This window comes from Coenobita brevimanus, chromosome 65 (genome assembly GCF_032717465.1).
Source record: "Coenobita brevimanus isolate Jiangsu-jjx chromosome 65, ASM3271746v2, whole genome shotgun sequence".
NCBI lineage: Eukaryota > Metazoa > Arthropoda > Malacostraca > Decapoda > Coenobitidae > Coenobita > Coenobita brevimanus.
The window spans coordinates 21,076,326-21,096,204 of record NC_137018.1 but is presented as its reverse complement, the minus strand read 5'-3'; the positions used below and the strand labels follow the sequence as shown (position 1 = coordinate 21,096,204).

The 19,879-nt window shown below is 41.3% G+C and overlaps 1 protein-coding gene across 2 annotated transcripts in view; it reads left to right on the top strand.

The window, feature by feature from the left end:
- vari (MAGUK p55 subfamily member vari) overlaps positions 1 to 19,879 on the top strand; it is a 269,199-nt gene that overhangs the window by 98,754 nt on the left and 150,566 nt on the right. For both annotated transcript variants that reach the window (XM_080276416.1, XM_080276415.1), the window contains exon 6: positions 2,339 to 2,455. In XM_080276416.1, the coding sequence (XP_080132542.1) occupies positions 2,339 to 2,455 (117 nt within the window). The remainder of the gene's footprint in view (positions 1 to 2,338; positions 2,456 to 19,879) is intronic.

Below are 19,879 nucleotides of genomic sequence, written 5' to 3'. Positions count from 1 at the left end.
GTCAGCTCATGTAACTGCAAACTGTATACAGGCCTGATGCTTATAATCCCAGTAGAAATTCATTTAATCCTTTTAGGCACATATTTCCAATAGATATTTACAGATTATATTTGACAGAATCTTTTCATAAGCCCGATTAGGATCTCACAAGAAAACTATGAAACCCTTCCTAAGGGACTCGGGTCTGTTCGGCCAGACTGCCTAGGGAACAACTACTACTACTGTACTACTACTGAAATCACTTGGCTTAAGGACTCAGGCAGTTAGCACTTTAATTCAGGAAAATGCATGCAGCACAAATTTCACAGGTTAGACCTCTGATGAACAACACTACCAAGACAATCAGTCAAGCCAAGAGAAACCACACACTTCTTGAAAATGAGTTGAAGAAATAAACATGATGAAGAATGTGATAAATCTGCAGGGGTCACACATCTAACCTCGGGCAGAGCGGGGCCCTAAATGAGCACTATGAGAGAGGCGCGTGGCTGATGCATGCTACATAATGCTCAATCAAGGGCCCGCTCAGCTGCAGACATGTCAAGTGCGTTGCACCACATTATGCTCTATCAGGGGCACGTTCGTGAGGCACGGGGCCCCTAAAGGCCTAAAGTTTTTCTTTTTTCTTTTTTTTTTGGGGGGGGGAGGGCGTGTGGGGCCCCTAGATGTGCGGGGCCCAACGCAGTTGGATCGCTTTCATCGCCTTAGGGCCGGCCCTGTAATAGTAGATCACATCATTTAAATAGGCTGTATATGTTACAGTGAATTTGAGAAACAAGTGATTTCATGAAATCCCTAGTAAATCTGTGAAATGTGTTTAAACTGGGATGGGTTAATTTAGGTTAGGTTAATTTAGGCTGCAGTTAGGTTAGGCTGGGGAAATACAAGTTAAGTTTAAGTTAGGTTAGGCTAGGCTAATTAGGCATGGTTAGGTTAATTTAGATGAATGCTTAACTTAGCATTCATCTAAATTAACCTCACCTAACCTCACCTTACTAACCTAGCATAACCTAACCTGAACCAAACCTGCTCACAGATTATCCCTGCCTAACCTAACTGCAATGTAAATTAACCTAACCTAAATTAATCCATCCCAGTTTAAATTCATTTCATGAATTCACTAGGGATTTCATGAAATCACTGGTTACACAAATTCACCATAATATGTATAAATCTCTCATCCTTGTAATGCAATATTATCCAAGTGGTTTGACATAATTTGCTTCAGCATGTTGTACTTTTACATTGCACCAGTATTGAACAACTGATAATGTCTACCACATCAAAACTTCTATGATAATTAAATTCACATATAGCAGAAAAGAGAGAGTGACAGCTTATGTGATAATACAGAAATGATGAACTGCAAATGTGAAGTGTTTATGCACCCCACAGTATATTCGTATTAAGCTTACTAACTTACTGGTACTGCATTATTCATGAATAGTCATGATTTTTTTTATGTTATAGTGATATCATATATTGGATTACTTTTTGTCATATTAATGCAGTAACTGATCAGGAAGCGACTTTTCTTTATCCGTAGAGGTTGGTTATCCACCACATTTAAATCCCATTAGGCTAAATGAATGTGCTGATTGACTGTGTTCTATGTGTCCAGATGCATGCTTCAGTCTGATGTTCAAGCCCTAGGTTACTCAGTCTCTTATTATCTGTGATGTAATCCAGCAGCTGAATATGGCTAAACCCTAGGCTGTGACCCAATATTGAATTTTCCTCATTATGTTATTATACCAACCTCAGACCCAAGGTTTAAACCATCATTATGAATTTGAGCCTTACTGTTATGTCAAAGGATGAGTTTTCCTGGAAATTGGGGTTAGGAGTGAAACTGACTCTAATATGTCCATATAATAATTTGCAAAATTGTTTGGCCCATTATTATGACATCAAGGATTTATCAATGCCTGTACTTTAACCATGATCATCATGACCCTTTTTTCCCCCTAAAGATTTCCACATACTGATTGTAGAATCAGTTATTGTTGTTGTTTTTGTTGTGTCACCAGGCTCATCTGGATGTGAACATAACCCAAAACAGACTATAATTTCTGAATATGGATAAGTTTCTGTAGTTTTACAATTCACGTTTCTTTGCAAAGATAACCCCAACTCCATTTTTTTTTTTCTTGGACTGATATCATATAAAAGCACTAGACTGTGATAAATTCTGGTATTGCGTGATATAGCAGCTCCCTTTGGAATGATTTTATCGAGCTCAGAGCTCTTTGTCAAGGGATTAACTATCTACTTCTGCTGTTATAAATGATGTATTAATTATATGGTTTATCATTTTTATGAATTTTATTCTTGGCAGTGCTACATGAGGGCGTTGTACAGTTATGACCCTGCCGAGGACACACTACTGCCTTCCTGCCCTGATCAACAGCCACAAGATATTGGTCTCAAGTTTGAGAAGGGCGACATTCTGCAGGTGAGAGATGAACACACGCACGCACACACACACACACACACACACACACACACACACACACACACACACACACACACACACACACACACACACACACATGAACGAACGAACAGCCGGAGAGAGCAGACGTCCCAGCCATCGCTGCTAACCTTAAGTAGTTTCAGGAATTTTGTCTGTCCTGTCTCCTAAGGTCTTGATTTAAATTCAAAATAATGAAAGTTAATAGACTACCAAAAATGTAAAGATTTGTTGACTAGATTGTACATGAATGTTTGTAGTTTTTTTTTCGGTAACAGCTGTTTTGGTATTTAACCAACATCAAACATGGCCGAAAATATAAACAATGAGGGTCTAGAATTTCAAGGATTTGATGCTAATACCAATGTCATGGACCTAGTTAAAACATTAATTATGAGGATTAGTGAACTCGAAAAGAAAGTAGAGAATCTAGTGATAAAGGATGTGTCAGTAAATACGGAAACTACCATACAGAGTCTGATCCAGTCCAATGAAACAGCCAACGAAGAGATTAGGAATTTGAATCGGGAAAATGTTGAACTAAGGAGGAAAGTAGAAGAGAGTACTAATAAAACGGAGAAGGTGAGTAATGTATTAGAAGAACATAAGGCAAAGTGGGCACACGTAGAAGAAGAACAGAAAGAAGTGGTCAGCTTAAGAGAGAGCATCCAGGAAGAAAGGGAAATGAACAAGAAAGAAATGGAAGAAAATGTAGTGAAAATACTGAAGAAAAAAGAGAAAATAGTGAGAGAAACTGTAGAAAGGAACAGATGTGTGGTAGTATTTGGAAACAGGGAAGAGGAAGAAAAGGTTAGGTTCGTAAGACTCGAGAGAGACACGAACCAGGTGAGAGGAACATTAGGCAAGATTGACCCCGAAGGAGACAAGTGGGTAAAAGAAATTGAGGAAGTAAGGAGGATAGGGCCTTACAAGAAAGGGGAAACAAGACCAATGAGAGTCAAGTTTACATCAGAAAGTGTAATAAATGAGATACTTAAAGTGACCTGGAAATTAAGCAAAGAGGCAGGGATGGAAAATATTATAATAAGAAAAGATCTGAATGAAGAAGAAAGAGAAGTTTTAAAATCATTAAAGGAAGAAGTAAAGGAAAAAAATGATAAGAGGACAGAGGAAGAATGTAATACTTTTTTTTGGAGAGTATTGGATATGAAAGTAAGGAAATGGTATTTAAGGAAATAGAAGTGAAGAAAACTAAGGGGGATGGTTGTGAAAGATCAGAAGTTGAGGAAGTGGTACGGACAGAGAGTAGGAGAGAAGAGGGTATTAATAATGTCAAAAATAATTTGAAGGTGATATATACTAATGTGGATGGTTTCATATCGACAAGGATCGAAATTAATGATTTCTTGAGAGAACATGAACCTGATGTCATGTGCTTTGTAGAGACCAAATTAAGAGAAGATATTGATGTTCATTTGGGAGATGGTAAATACAAACTGTGGAGAAAAGACAGAAAAAAAAAAAAAAGGGAGGAGGAGTGATGATAGCAGTGAAGAACAACATAAATGTAGATACTGTGGAAATGGGAGAAGGCAGGGCTGAAGTGATATATATGAAATTAGAAACTGGAGAGAATGTTAAGAGAGATATGGCGGTAGCGTATGTTCCCCCAAAGATGAGAGCATGGAAGGATGACGAATACCATGAGATGTTGTTAGATATGGCTAACTACTTGCAAAAAATAATTGAGAAAAGCAATAATATAATTTTGGTGGGCGACTTTAATTGTAAAGAGGTGAACTGGGAGGAATGGTACTCGGGAGGTGGCGAGGATTCGTGGGGCACTATGTTATTAAATATGATAATGAATAATGTGATGATGCAATGTGTCAAAGAAGAGACACGGTTTCGAGGTGAGGACACACCAGCAAGGTTAGATTTACTGTTCACCAAAGAACCTGATGTAATAGAATCATTGGAATATCTCTGTCCTTTGGGAAAAAGTGATCACGTGGTCATTGAGTTCCAGATGTTAATAGGAAACGTCGAGCCAAGAGACGAGCTTCATAGACAGGGAAGATACAACTTTGGGAAAGCAAATTTTACAGGATTGAGAAACTTTTTTGAAAATGCGGATTGGAGAAAATTCAGAGAAACAAGAGAGATACAGAGGAAGTGGGATATCTTTGTAGACCTCTATAATTTGGGTGTGGAAAAATTTGTACCAAGAGTAAGAGGGAAAGAAAACAGGAAAAAGGAGTGGTTTAATAGAAGGTGTATGATAGCAAAAAAAGAGAGAGATAAGGCGTGGAACAATTGGAGAAAGAGAGGTAACGACAGAACAAAGGAAGAATATAAAAGAACAAGAAATGAATACACAAGAATACGTAGAGAAGAAGAAAGGAATTTTGAAAAAGGTATAATTGACAAATGCAAGGATGAACCCAAACTGTTTTATAGATTTGTTAATGGCAAACTGAAACAAAAGGAAGGAATCACCAACTGAAAGTAGAAGGAGAGGTCTTTAAGGATGCGGCAATGCAAGCAGAAATAATGAACAAATGTTTCCATTCAGTTTTCACTAAAGAAAAGGAGCTTGTGGAAGGGGAGGGAGTGATTAGAAATGTTCTGGTGATGAAAGATATAAAAGTGGAGGTACAGGAAGTGTATAAATTACTGGAAACTCAAGATGTAAGGAAAGCCCCAGGACCTGATGGAATTTCTAATTGGGTACTGAAGGAATACAGAGAACAACTGGCGGATAAAATTCACAGCTTAATTGTATGCTCACTGGAAGAGGGGAAAGTGCCAAAAGAATGGAAGAGGGCAAATGTGGTACCAATTTACAAGGGAGGAAACAGGGAAGAACCCCTGAATTATAGACCAGTGTCTCTAACCAGCATGGTCACAAAATTGTGTGAGAGAATCCTGAAAGACAGATGGGTAAAATATCTGGAAGAGATGAATATTTTGGCTGAATGTCAGTTTGGATTCAGAAGTGGAAGGTCATGTGTTTCTAACTTGTTGAGCTTTTACTCAAGAGCGATTGATGTGGTACAGGAGAGAGATGGTTGGGTGGATTGTGTGTACTTAGACTTAGAGAAGGCCTTTGACAAGGTTCCTTATAAGAGACTAATGTGGAAACTAGAATATATAGGAGGACTAAAGGGGAAACTTCTGGAATGGATGAGAGACTTTTTGAGAGACAGACAAATGAGGACAGTAATAAAGGAAAAGATGTCTGGATGGAGGGAAGTAACAAGTGGAGTCCCTCAAGGCTCAGCGTTGGCGCCAGTAATGTTCCTGATTTACGTAAATGATATGGTAGATGGAGTGAACAGTTATGCAAGTCTGTTTGCTGATGATGTAAAGATCTTGAGGAAGATAGAGGTTGAGGAGGATTGTAAAATACTGCAGGAGGATTTGGATAGGATACACAATTGGAGCCGGACGTGGGAAATGAAATTTAATGTAAAGAAATGTAAAATATTGGAAATGGGTAAAAGTACCAGGAGACCATCACTGAATTATTTTTTGGGTAATGAATTAATCACAAAAAGGAGAGAAGAGAAAGATTTGGGAGTGCTGGTCCAAGATAGTTTGTCACCAGAAAAGCACATTAACAAGATATTTGGAGAGACTTATAAACTCTTGACTAACATAAGAGTAGCATTTCATTATATGGATGAGGAAATGATGAAAAAATTGATAGTGGCCATGATCCGCCCCAGGTTAGAATATGCAGCGGTAGTGTGGTCCCCACACAAAAAGAAAGATATAAACAAGATTGAGAGAATACAAAGAACAGCAACCAAGATGGTCCCCAGTCTGACAGACCTGTCATACAGAGAGAGGCTGGAAAACTGGATTTGCCTTCGTTAGAGGAAAGGAGAAAGAGGGGAGACATGATTGCGGTGTTCAGGACCATGGTGGGAGTAGATAAAATTGACAAAGAAGATCTGTTTGTATGGGATAAGAGAGCAACAAGAGGACACGGAATGAAATTGAAAAAGTCAAGCTGCTTGAAGGATATCAAGAAATATAGCTTTCCTTACAGAAGTATAGACTTATGGAATAGCCTGGACAAAGAGATCGTCCAGTCTAAAAACTTAAACGAGTTTAAAGCAAAATTCGACTTATTGAGAAACAGCGACGGAAACCCACGAGCATAGTACATTCCGTGTATATCACAATTAGGTATATTAGGTAAATACTTAAATATTTGGAACGACTTAGACAAAGAGGTGGTGCATGAGAAAAACATTCATGTGTGTAAAGGTAGACTTGATAAATGTGGATATGGAGACAGGACAACACGAGCATTGCTCAATTCCTGTATACTACGAATAGGTAAATACAAATAGGTAAATACACACACACACACACACACACACACACACACACACACACACACACACACACACACACAGATTGTAAAATCTTTGATGGCAGTAATATCTCAATATATACATCATCTAATCCTGTGTTGCCCCACAAGGAGCATAGGAGCCTGGGGCTAGGCAAGTTGGTCCTGACATTTAAGATGAGAATGACCAGCCTCACTTATCCCCAAGATGCATTATATGAGCAATAAACCCCAACCATCCCTTGGATTTAAACCTGCAGAGGCTAAGTTCGATTGGAGCACCCTAATTACCCACTAATCCACCAGGCACTGTTTTCATTTCGTTTTCGTTTTTGAAAGCTCCAACATGCTTGCATGCGTCAGCTTATAACCTAATGACAGCTCTCCTTACTGCTTATCTTTGGCATTTTCCCTGTTTAGTCCCTTAACCCTAAGGTAACACTCATTGACCTCGTCCCAGGTCTTTTACAGTCTTCCTTTCACTACCCTACCCCCATCATTAACACTTCTCACTTTCTGCACCCAATTATCATTCCCCATCCTCTCCACATGCCCAGACCATCTCAGTCTACCTCTCCTCATCACAACACCAATACATTCCAGTCCCATCCTACCTCTCAACTCTTAAACCTTAGCCCCCTGGGGCTTGCACTCAAGGACACACTGCACATCCACCTAATCATTGCTATTTCTGTACATTTGAGCCTGCGAATATCCTCTTCCTTTACTGCCCAGGTCTCACTACTATACAGCATTACATTCCTAACATGTGCCGCATACAAAGATCCCTTAGCATGGAGGGAGAGCCCTCTCATGTCAGGAGAGGCAACAGCCCCTTGAACTTCTTCTAACCACTCATCACTGTAGCCTCAGAGCACATAACATGTCTCCCAAATAACAAAACTCTTCCATACACTCAAGAGACTCATCAGCAAGTTCAGTCCTTTCACACCTGGCAATCTCCATATGCTCTCCCTGACACACTACATACATGAAAGCATTATCTGGCAGTCTGTCTCTTAGACCACTTCATCTCTAATGCACCCACTTATCACAAACACTGCACAAGATGGAATTACTTCCCACACCTTTGTGACAAATATTTGACAGTACTTTTTCCAGCCTTAGATACCATCACTTTTGTTTTATCTGCATTTACTCTTAAGCCCTTGTGCCCTATACCATCTCTCCACCTCCTAGATCTTTCCTCTGCCTTCCTTTCATTCTCTGCAACCAACTCCAAATCATCAGCATACAACATCTCCCTAGGGAGCCCATTTCTGACGTCACATGAGAGGGCTTCACATACAGTGACCCCTGATGCACACAAACATTCACAGAAAACTCATCACTCAGATCTCCATTCACCCATACCTGGGTGTGAGCACATACATACATTGCCATAATGACCCTAACCAGCCACTCCTTGATCCCAAGCTTTTTCATTGCCCACTTCACCACCTCTCTAGGGACTGTCACAGGCCTTCTCCAAATCAACAGAAACTAAGTACATTTCCCTTTTCTTTCCTATACATTTTTGCTGAATCTGTCAGACAATGAATATGGCATCAGTGGTTCCTTTGTCTGGCATAAACCCAAACTGCATCTCATCATCATTATTCACTCATTCTCTAATCATACCTTCTAGAACTCTCTCCATTACCTTCATTATCTGGTCCAAAAGCTTGATGCCTCTATATTTTCCTGTTTCCAGGGTATCTCCCTTCCACTTGTACACATTTACAATTAGACTTCAGCCAATCATCGGGACAACACACTCATATACGATCGCGTTTATCGGGTTAGTGACTAATATCACTCCTGTATCTCCTGAGGCCTTCAGCATTTCAGCAGTCAATCCAGACACACCTACTGCCCTACCCACCTGCATCCTGCCTGTTGCCTTGCTCACAGTTTGGCCAAGGGCCAAACACTGGATCTACTAGCTCCAAACCTTCCCTGTCCAAGTCAAATTCCTCATTGAACAACCGGCAGTAATGCTGTCCCCATGTGTCTTTAATATCCCCACTGTTTACCGCTACCCTTCATCATTCTTCACACACTGCTCACCTATGATGTCCCTATTCTCCTTCTTCATCTGATTTGCCACCTTCAGTATCATATTCTTCCTTTCCACACAATTTAGATTATCAAGTAAAAGTCTCTGTGGCTCAGACTTCAATTTATAAACCTCCTTTTTAGCCCTGCGCTTAGCAGCCAAGTATTCCTTTTTGTTACCACCCTTATTCCATTTCCAGAAAAGCCTTCTTTTCTCCTTAACTGCACCTTCTACACCCTCAGCCCACCACCATGTTACTTTATGTTCTTGAGGACCCCTTGTCCATTCACTCACTGAATCAGTAACTAGGTTGCCCTTGAGGGCTCTGTACTGTTCAGTAACACATCTGCCAACACCTCCTTGTTCAGCCACCACTCTCCTCACCTCACTATAGAAGGCTTCCTTTACTGCTTAGTTTTTCAACTTTCATATTTTCCTCGTAGGTGTATAGGTCCTCTTCTTCACTACTCGCTCCATAATCACCATGTAGCATATCAGTGATTTGTGTTGCTGCACACACTCGTCACTCCATGTAACTTTAACACCCCTCACCAACCTCCTGTCAGCCCTCATGACAAGAAATAATCAATCTGACTACTGTTTCCCCAAGTCTAATTTGGAATCAATCCTCCCTCTTTTTTTCTAAAATGCATGTTGTACATACAGTAATCCCTCTGTTATCTAGATGTCCATTACCTGGACAATCTATCACCTGGACGCTGTGATCTGGCTGTTCAGATCCATTATTCATACATTTTTCCATTTTACCCAGACAAAATGCATGCATCCGGGTGGAAATTATGGCTGCAAGAACATTTTTGCCTGGCCGGGTGGGAATAACCCAGTAGCACCACCCTGTCTGGTTGGGTATAGTCTGTCTCAGGAAAAACGAATGTAGAATATCGTCTGTTTTACTCCAAAGTCACTGTCAAAGGCCGAAGGCATCTGATTTAACGACCTGTGGGAATACAAGCTGGCCAGGGACAACCCTGAGGGCAAGAGGCGCGCGCGCGCGCACACACACACACACACACACACACACACACACACACACACACACACACACACACACACACACACACACACACACACAATCAATGAATGGGTATAAGTGACCCGCTATGCTCACAGGTCAATATGAACTGTGGTTCCTGTTTTTGGATGCAACTTTTTTTTTTTTAGTTACAAAGCGCTAAAAATAAACGAAAAATATTGGACCAGTTATTCGTTGTATATTTAGATTTAATAGCATATCATTCCTTTTATTTTATTTTATTTATTTATTTTTTTTTTTTGAGCTTGATTCGCCTGTCATCAAGAATTTGTAAGAAGGCATCTCAGGTCACAGCACCTCCTGACTGACTCTCTAAACCTCTGCTTCCGTCCTTTCTTGTCTCCCTCCTCCCTCCCCCATCTACCCTCTCTCTCTCTCTCTCTCTCTCTCTCTCTCTCTCGTGTGTGTGTGTGTGTGTGTGTGTGTGTGTGTGTGTGTGTGTGTGTGTGTGTGTGTGTGTGTGCAATCATTATCATGACTAATGGTATGCTTTGTATTGGAAAGTAAAGATGAGGAGAAATATTGTGGAATCTATGGCGAATATTGTGGCAGAAGAGTGTAGACATGTATGAAGGTGAACGTTAATTGGCCCACAGGGAATTAATGACAGTTCCACATGCTGACGTCTCGAGGGGACTTCTTGTAGTTGTTCTCAATAAATATATTCCAGTGTTTTATTTATTTTATAATACTTATATCACAGTTAAGTTATACTTTCCATTGACATTATTATTCACTATTACAGAACCTTGAAAGAGAGAGAGAGAGAGAGACGGGGGGGGGGGGCTGGTCATTCCCAGGGGACAAGTGTTCACTCCTCACCTCTCTCTCTCTCTCTAGCATGCAGACCCACCCCCCCTGAACTCAAAACATCATCCTTCCTGCCTTCCTATCCATCCCCATCCCCTCTCTTCACCTAGCTTTTTGCCCACATACACAACATTTGCACACACACACACACACACACACACACACACACACACACACACACACACACACACACACACACTTTTTTTAAATAACTGACGACCTACCAAAAAATCTATCATTCTATCAGAATATATATATATATATATATATATATATATACACACAACTTAGAACTATAAAACTTATATGTAAACTTCAGGAAACTGGCAAATGAGGACCTCCCCTTAGAAAATTCCTTGGTGCGCCCCTGCTGGACACTGATAGATAAATAGAGGCTTCACATTGTTTTATTACTTAAGCGTCGTGTGTGTGTGTGTGTGTGTGTGTGTATGTTTTTTCATAGTGACGGGATGGGGGCAGGGGGATTCCACCAGTGAAGAAGGTTTAGATGAGGGAGACATGAATATCGAGTGATAGAGAGAGAGAGAGAGAGAGAGAGAGAGAGAGAGAGAGAGAGAGAGAGATTGTATTTTCAATGTAAATTTTAGAATATAATGAATATTTATAAAGGAAATGCTACTGTTGATCCTTCGATCAGTAATACTATTGTAAATCAGTTTATGTTTTTTCATAAAGAATAGTAATAAAACAATAAACTAAAATAAAATAATTTTTCTTCATCTTTCATGGCTTCCCAACCCCTCCCCACATTCCGACCCGGGCCACTCTCATCCTACATCCCTCCTCATATGGACCGATATCAGGACACTGACAGATAAATAGAGGCTACACATTGTTTTATTATTTAAGCGTCGTGTGTGTGTGTGTGTGTGTGTGTGTGTGTGTAGAGGAAAGAAAACGGAAGAGGGAAGGAGGAAGGTTAAGAATCCCGAGGGGACCTCTTAATCCTTCACACGGTCACTCGTGTTCCGATTTTGGCAAAGGCTTTGTAAAATTCTCTCATTCATGTTTCCTGAGAAAGGGTATAGTTCACCCAGCATCCGCTAGAGACCCCTTCGGTTGTTCTCAGTTCCTGCTGAGCAACAGTGTGGTGAACAGCTCCTCTTGGACATTTGTTATGGTGGTGCACATGGCAGCTTTCGTGGTTGTTCCCTACCTGCTTCAGGCCTTGCTAGTCCTTGCATGCCTCTTTCTAGAGTGTGTGGTGATGGCCCTTCCACCAGAGAAAAGGAAGAGGATAGTGCTGACTCTGGAGAAGCAGAAGATCCTGGGTTAGATTGATGCAGGTTGATCAAATCGTGAATGTTGACGTTCATTTTATTCTAACTTACTGTACTGTATCATGATTTTGCTGTGTTCTGTTTTGCCATGAGTTTATTCCATTTTACCATTATGTTTTGTGTGCCCATTGCACTTTTCCTGTGTAGCCATTTGTTTCATTCTTTTTTTCATGTCACAGCAGGGTATGGCCCTGCAGTGGTGATTCCTTGTCTGTGGTTGATAGGTCTGCTTGACCATGGTAGTAGCTTAGCTGTGGTTTATAGGTCTGATTGACCAGATAAAGTGGTGTTAACAGGAATAAGTGTTGTATGATGTACTGTAGTAGCCTTTTACACTGGCTTTCGAAGTTAGGTTATGTACGAAAGGGGGCCAGAGGAGAAGTCCATTATCTGGATGGAGCCATTACCCGGACATGGCTTTGGCTCTGTTACATTGGATAATCGTGGGATTATTGTAATCATGTTCATTTCCTCCCCAGATTCAAGTATCCTTTCCCTTTCCACATTCCTTGTACCATATGTGCATCCCCCATGTACCCCTTCATATCCTTTAGCTGCTTCACCCACATTACCATTTCTTTCCCAAAACTACAGTCTCATCATCTCCCATACCACTTACCACACATATGAAGCCATCCCAGAATCTATTTTTTTCTACATCATCCAAGCCAGCCTGCAAATTATACACTGATATAAATGAAATTATGAACTTACTGAACAAGGAAGTTATTCTGGAAAGAGGTGTGGAAATGTAGAAGTGAAAGTAGAAAAAAATATGATGGTGTGAAGGATGTAGGTGGTAGATTATTGACCCATGTGGATGAAGTAAGAACCAGATGGAAAGAATATTTTGAGAACCTGATGAATGGGAATAGAGAGAGCAGAGCAACTGTAAACATGATTGGCATTGGGGGTGTGCAGAGAAGAAATGCAGTACCAGGAGACATGACACTCGCATAGATGAGTAGTGCTGTGAAGCAACTGAAAAACAGGAAAGCAGCTGTGGTTGATGAGGTGTATGCAGAGATGCTTAATTGTAGTGGAGAGAGTGGAATGAAGTGCATGTTGGAGATTTGTAAGAAGGCATGGATGAGTGAAACTGTGCCTGCAGAGTGGAAAAAGGCTGTGATTGTACCCCTGTACAAAAATAAAGCTGAGCAAAGTGAGTGGAAGAATTATCGTAGCATAAGTTTATTGAGTGTCGTAGGGAAGGCATATGGAAAAATTACTATAGAGAAATCGTTTCGTTTCATTTTTAAAGGCTCCAACAAGCTTGCATGCGTCAGCCTTGGTCACCTAATGGTGGCTTTCCATTCTGCACAATCCATTGCAGCCTCCCTGTTCAGTCCCTTAACCCTGAGGTCACACTTAATGACCTTGTCCCATGTCTTTCTCGGTCTACCCCTCGTAACCCCACCCCCAATATTAACACTTCTCACCTTCCTCACCCAATTATCATCCCCCATCCTCTCCACATGTCCAAACCATCTCAATCTACCTCTCCTCATCACAGCACCAATACACTCCAGTCCCATCCTACCTCTCAACTCTTCCATCGTGAACCCAGCTCCCCCAGCCCTTGGATGCAGGGACGCACTACACGTCCACCTAATCATTGTCATTTCTGTACCTCTGAGCTGGCGAATATCCTCCTGCTTCACTGCCCAGGTCTCACTATCATACAGCATTACACTCCTAACACATGCTGCATAAAAAGACCCCTTAGCATGTAGGGAGAGTCCTCTCAGTGTCAGGAGAGGCAAGATCTCCCTGAACTTCTTCCAACCACTAGCCCCACCTCCAGCACCCAACATGTCTCCCAAATAACAAAACTCTTCCACACACTCAAGAGATTCACCAGCAAGTTTAATTCTTTCACATCTGAGAATCTCCACCTGCTCTCCCAGACACACCGTACACATAAAATCAGCATTATCTCGCAGTCTACCTCTGATAAGAGAGATATCAGTCCTAGTGAGTGATGAACAGGGTGGCTTTAGGAGTGGCAGAGGATGTGTGGATCAAATATTTTCAGTGAGACAGATAGCAGAGTAGGCTTGTGAGAAGGACCATACAGTGTTTATGGCATTCATGGATCTGGAAAAAACATATGACAAAGTGGACAGAGATGGATTGTGGAAAGTTTTGCGCTTGTATGGTGTAGATGGTGAGCTGCTAGGTGCTGTCAAAGAATTTTTATGATGGTAGTGAAGCATGTGTAAGGGTTAATGGGCATCTAAATGAATGGTTCACGATCGGTGTGGCCGTGCGACAAGGTTGTGTGATGTCCCCATGATTATTCAATATATATATGGATGGGGTGATGAGAGAAGTAAAAACACAAGTAATGGAGAGAGGGATGGCGTTGGTAATGAATGGATGGAATATCTCAGATTTATTGTATGCTGATGATGCAATACTGCTTGCAAGTACCGGACAAGAACTTGGTAGGCTAGTAGAGAGTTTTGTTGATGTCTGTAAGCATCATGCCTTGGGAGTGAATGTAGAAAAGAGTAAAGTGATGGTTATTGAGAGAAGCGGTGACTCCCAGTGTGGTTACAGTGAATGGAGAGAGACTGGAATTGGTGAGAGAGTTCAAATACCTGGGTACAGTGATAGAAAAGAGAGGAAAATGTGCAAAAAAAGTTGAAAGTAGAGTGACACAAGGAAGATAAGTAGCTTGTGCAAAGAAGGCTTTCATAAGAGACAGAGGCTTGAGTGTTGCAGCTGCACGAGGCTTACATGAGGGAGTGTTAGTGCCAACTTTAATGTATGGATGTGAGACTATGGTGTGGCATGAAAATGAAAAGTCAAGAGTAAGAGCAGTTGGAGATGGGACTGCTGAGAAATATATGTGGAGTACAGAGGGTGGATAGGATACAGAATAATGTGATTCATGAAAGATGTGGGGTGAGAAAGTCAGTGGACACCAGAATCGAAGAGAGTGTACTGAGATGGTATGGCCATGTGGAGAGAATGGATAACACTGGAGTGGTGAAAAAGGTATATCTGAGCGATTGCATTGAACCTGAGAGTCATACCCCACCAGACATGGCTAGTGGCTGTGGCAGTGGCCCTGGGGCACCCTGCCAGGAGCTACAGGGATTCCAAGCTCACTTTGGCACTGTAACTGCCCTACCATTATGCACCCACTGATAGGGCAGCCTCCTGGGTTCGGACCCCTCTCTGTTGGGTGGAAACGACAACCTGGAAACTGCAGTGCCCTGTACCCTATGGTGCAGATTATAGCCACATCCCATCCCATCCTGGTCCACAAAACTACACCGGCCGAGCCCACGCCACACCTCCCCTCAGATCTGCCACGATGTAGGGCAGAGTTTTCTGGCTGCATGCCCTTGCTGGCATCAACCCCTGTGATGTAGTGGGGTACATTGTATGATATGCAAAATGCATTTGCATGAGGTAATTAGAGAAAAGTGTTTGGGAGAGTTTGCTTCCCTACTCTCCATGTTAGTGTCACAATGAAATGGTCACAAAAGGGGGATGGTCTGGATATCCTGATGACAGGAGCTCCAGCTCTCCCTATCATCACCAGTTCCATCCTCCTCAGGAGTACCACCCTGATCAGCTGGTGCCACAGCCCACTCCCAGCAATGTAAATGGTTTGCGGGATAATGCACTAGACATTAATTACCCTTTTATCCCACATTTGGGGTTTGTAAGTCTGCTTGTAAGTCAGCACCATCTTATTGCTTACTGCATGAATTTTTTTCTCTTCTTTTCTGTTGCCAGATGCCATAATCCTGTAAGGGGTGGCCATTTGACTTTGAGTTATTTGTTTTACAGGGGGTGGCACTAACTCTCTACCAACCCACTTGTTGACACATAGGGAGCACGCATGGTTTGGTTATATGGTTACCACCCAGCATTGTAAATGGTTTCTTGGCTCACAAGAGACCATTTGGCTTGTCATTCAATGTAAAGCAATAAGAGGTGACAGGAAAGATGGGAGAAACAGGAAGAGAAGAGGGCAGACATGGAAAAAGAATTATAAAGGCTAAGGAAGAAGTAGACAGCACAACATCAAGTGAATGGATGATGGTCGCCACCACCTACCATGAAGCCTCTAAATAAATGAAACACATTATCTAGTTGTTTTCAGTGTGTCAGATATGTTCACATCAACTATTATTGCCATTACATGCATTAATATCATGGCTGGAGTTACCCCATGCAACCTTGGCATAGTTGCCCTGTTGGTGCATAGTAGGGACTACGTGCTATATGCTCACAGTCATAAATTCACAAGATTGCCATAGTATATGTTATACTGTCCACAGTAACTGACAATATTTTGAAGTATGCAGGCAGTTTTATTCATTTAGCAGCAAACCATAGTAATTCCAGCAAATATTTTGTAAAAAAAAAAGATTGATTATAAACTTTTGCTTTAGAAAAAGAGTTCATTATAATCATGTAACACGATGATATTTAGGGATTATGTTGAGCATTGAATAATGAATAAATTCCAGATGGTTAAATTTTAATTAGTACTACATATTTTGACAGCCATTCATATAATGGACGCTTTCAGGAAGTTGGCACAGTTACCCTGGGATTGGTGCATTTACACTGCTGCACAGGATTATTAGTATTATACAATAATTATGTTTGAAGAATTTAATTTGGCTTAGATAACAAAAACCATCTTGTATTGTAGAGGTTAATGAGGCTATCTCTAACCCCCCATGTTCAGAAAGCTTCTCCTAACATGAATGAAATTATCTGGAGACAACACACATATAATTGAAGATTCGTATCATCTTGTTTATATAGGCTCTAACATGCTTCCAATCATCAGTCTTGGTCACCTATTGGTGTCTCTTGATGCTGCTCCATCCCTGATAGCCTCCATATTCAGTCTTCTACACCTGAGTTCATACACTATGATCCTGTCTTCTTTTTTCAGTCTGCCTCTCAGAACCCTGCCCCCAACTTTCCCACTTCTCATCTTCCACACCCAGTTGTCATGTTCCATCCCCTCAACATGCCCAGACCATTTCATTCTGCCCCTCCTCATCACAATACCAGTATATTCAAGTCCCATCCTTCCTCTCGACTCTTCAGCTGCAGTCCTAGGTCCCCTAGGCCATGCATTCAAGAACACATTACACATCTGTTGTAATCACTATAATTTTTGTAAGTTTGAGCCTACAAATGCTCTCTTCCATTACTGCCCCATGTCTCACAACTATACAGCATATTATTCCTAACGCATGCCGCAAAGAAAGATCCCTTAGCACCCAGGGAGAACCCTGTCAGCGTTAAGAGAGGCAACAGCTCTCTGAACTTCCTCCAGCTACTTCTTATCCCTTACTAGCTTCTTTATTGGGAAGATGATAATGTAGGCCAAACTTACAACAATTACCCATCATTATTGAAATGATAAAGTGGTCAATTTTGCAATTCTTTTAAATTATTGTACTTTGCAAGTTTTATAGCCTGCAAAACCATCATTACTGGAAAATCAGAGTTTTTATAAGCTTTTCTCTTGGCTATATTATCGAGCTGTATTCATGTGAAAATATTTATTTCTGTATAATTCTTATTTATTTCTGCATAATTCATGTTTCACACTCATCTTAAATGTCAGGATCAATTTGGCTAGGCCCTGGCTCCTACACTCCTCATGGGGCAACGTAGGATTGGATGATGGATGGATGGATAATTTTTTGTAGCTTATTGACCAAAAATAGGGTAATCATTATCATGCAAGCCACAGTAATGCTCATGTAATATAGTATTTTAAAACTAAGGTGTGACATAACTAAGCAGATGATGACAACTGATTCTAGATGTCAGTTATTTGCTGTTTTTATAAAACCTCAAAGTTTATTTTTCCTCATTGCTAAACATAATATTCAAAATTTGGTGCATTAATTGGCTGTTCTGAAAATTGTCAAGGGTTTTCCTTGAATCTGCAACTCAAGCCCAGATTTATGAAGTCAGACGAGTTTCAGTTCAGCAAATAGGCAAGGAAGCTGAATGAGCCCAACCTGAGCACCAGTAAGCCATAAGTCTGAGTTTGGAACCATTCCAAGCCCAACTTCCAAGTCATGCTCAACCCTCATTGTGGCATTATGCCTAGGAGTTTTATAGATTGTATTTAACCTTCTGAATATAAAGTTTGTGCTAAACTAAAGATGTCATGACAGAGTTAGAGAAAGAACAGAGGAATTAGTTGGAGAAGAACAAGGAGGCTTTAGGAAGGGAAGAGGTTGTGTAGATCAGATATTCATTCTTAGATCTTCAGTGGAAAAGTTTCTAGAGAAGGGAAAAAAGTTGTATGCGACTTTCATGGATTTGGAGAAAGCATATGACAGGGTGGATAGACAAGGATTGTGGAAAGTATTAAGAATATATGGAGTAGATGGGAAGTTGTTGAATGCTGTGAAGAGTATGTATGATGGTGCTAAGGCTGCAGTGCATGTGGATGGTGAACTGAGTGAATTTTTCTCTTTGAAGGTTGGGTTGAAACAGGGATGTGTCATGTCTCCATGGTAGTTCAATCTGTACATGGATGGGGTAATAAAAGAGGTACAAGGTAGGGTAGTGGATGTTGGAGTGGCCCTGGTGAGAGAGAGTAGTGTTTGGAAACTCCCTGTACTGTTGTTTGCAGATGATACTGTGTTGTTGAGTAAAGACGAAGGAGAGCTGCAAGGCTTGGTGGATGAGTTTGGGAGAGTGTGTAAGAAATGGAATCTAAAAGTGAATGTAGGGAAGAGTAAAGTGATGGTCTTTGAGAGAGGTGAAGTCAGTGAATGTACAGCGAGGTTGGATGGTGAGGAATTGAAAAATGTGAGTACATTTAAGTACTTGGGTAGTGTGATGAGTAAGGATGGAGGTTTGGAGGGTGAAGTGCTTGAAAGGGTACAGCAGGGAAGAAAGGTTGCTGGTTCCTTGAAAGCAGTGATAAGAAACAGGGAAGTGAGCATGGAAGTGAAAAAGTTACTACATGACAGTATTGTGATACCAGCTCTAACATATGGAAGTGAAGCTTGGACGTTGTTGGAAGGACAAGTCAAGAGTGAGAGCAGTGGAAATGAGTTATTTAAGAGGAGCCTGTGGAGTCACATGGAGAGACAGGCTGACGAATGAGGATATAAAGGAGCGTTTTGGTGTGGATGTGGATGTGATAGGAAGCGTTAGGAGGAATACACTGAGGTGGTTTGGCCATGTGGAGAGGATGGAGGGTGAAAGACTGACAAAGAGAGTGTATATGAGTGAGGTGGAGGGGGGAAGAGGGAGGGGGAGGCCGAGGATGAGATGGAGGGATGGGGTGGGGAGGTATATGAGAGAGGGGGGTGTGAGTTAGGAGCGGGGTAGTGAAATGGCGGGGGAACAGAGCGACATGGAGGCAATTTGTTTGTGGCCACCCTGAACGAGATTGAGACATCTGGCAATAGATAGATAGATAGATAGATGAATTAACCAGAATAAAGTAGGCTACCTAGACTCTACCACCACAGTGAAAGGGTTTTAGAGATTTTATTTAACCCTCTTAGTGGTAGGTAGTGGTGACCAACATCCACTCTCTTGATCTAGTGCTGCCTGCTTCTTCCTTCACTTTATCATTCTTTTTCTGTGTCTGCCCTCTTCTCTTCCTATTTCCCTCATATTTCATGTCACTTTTTATTACTGTACTCATTTCAGGTGGCTCTGCATTGAGTGACAGGCCTGATGGTTTCCTGTAAGCCAGGAAACCATTTACAACACTGGATGGTAACCATATAACCAACCCACATGTTTTTCCTACATATCAACAACTGGGTTGGCGGAAGGATAGTGCCCTTCGCCGTAAAACCACTAACTCAAAGACAAACAGCCACCCCAT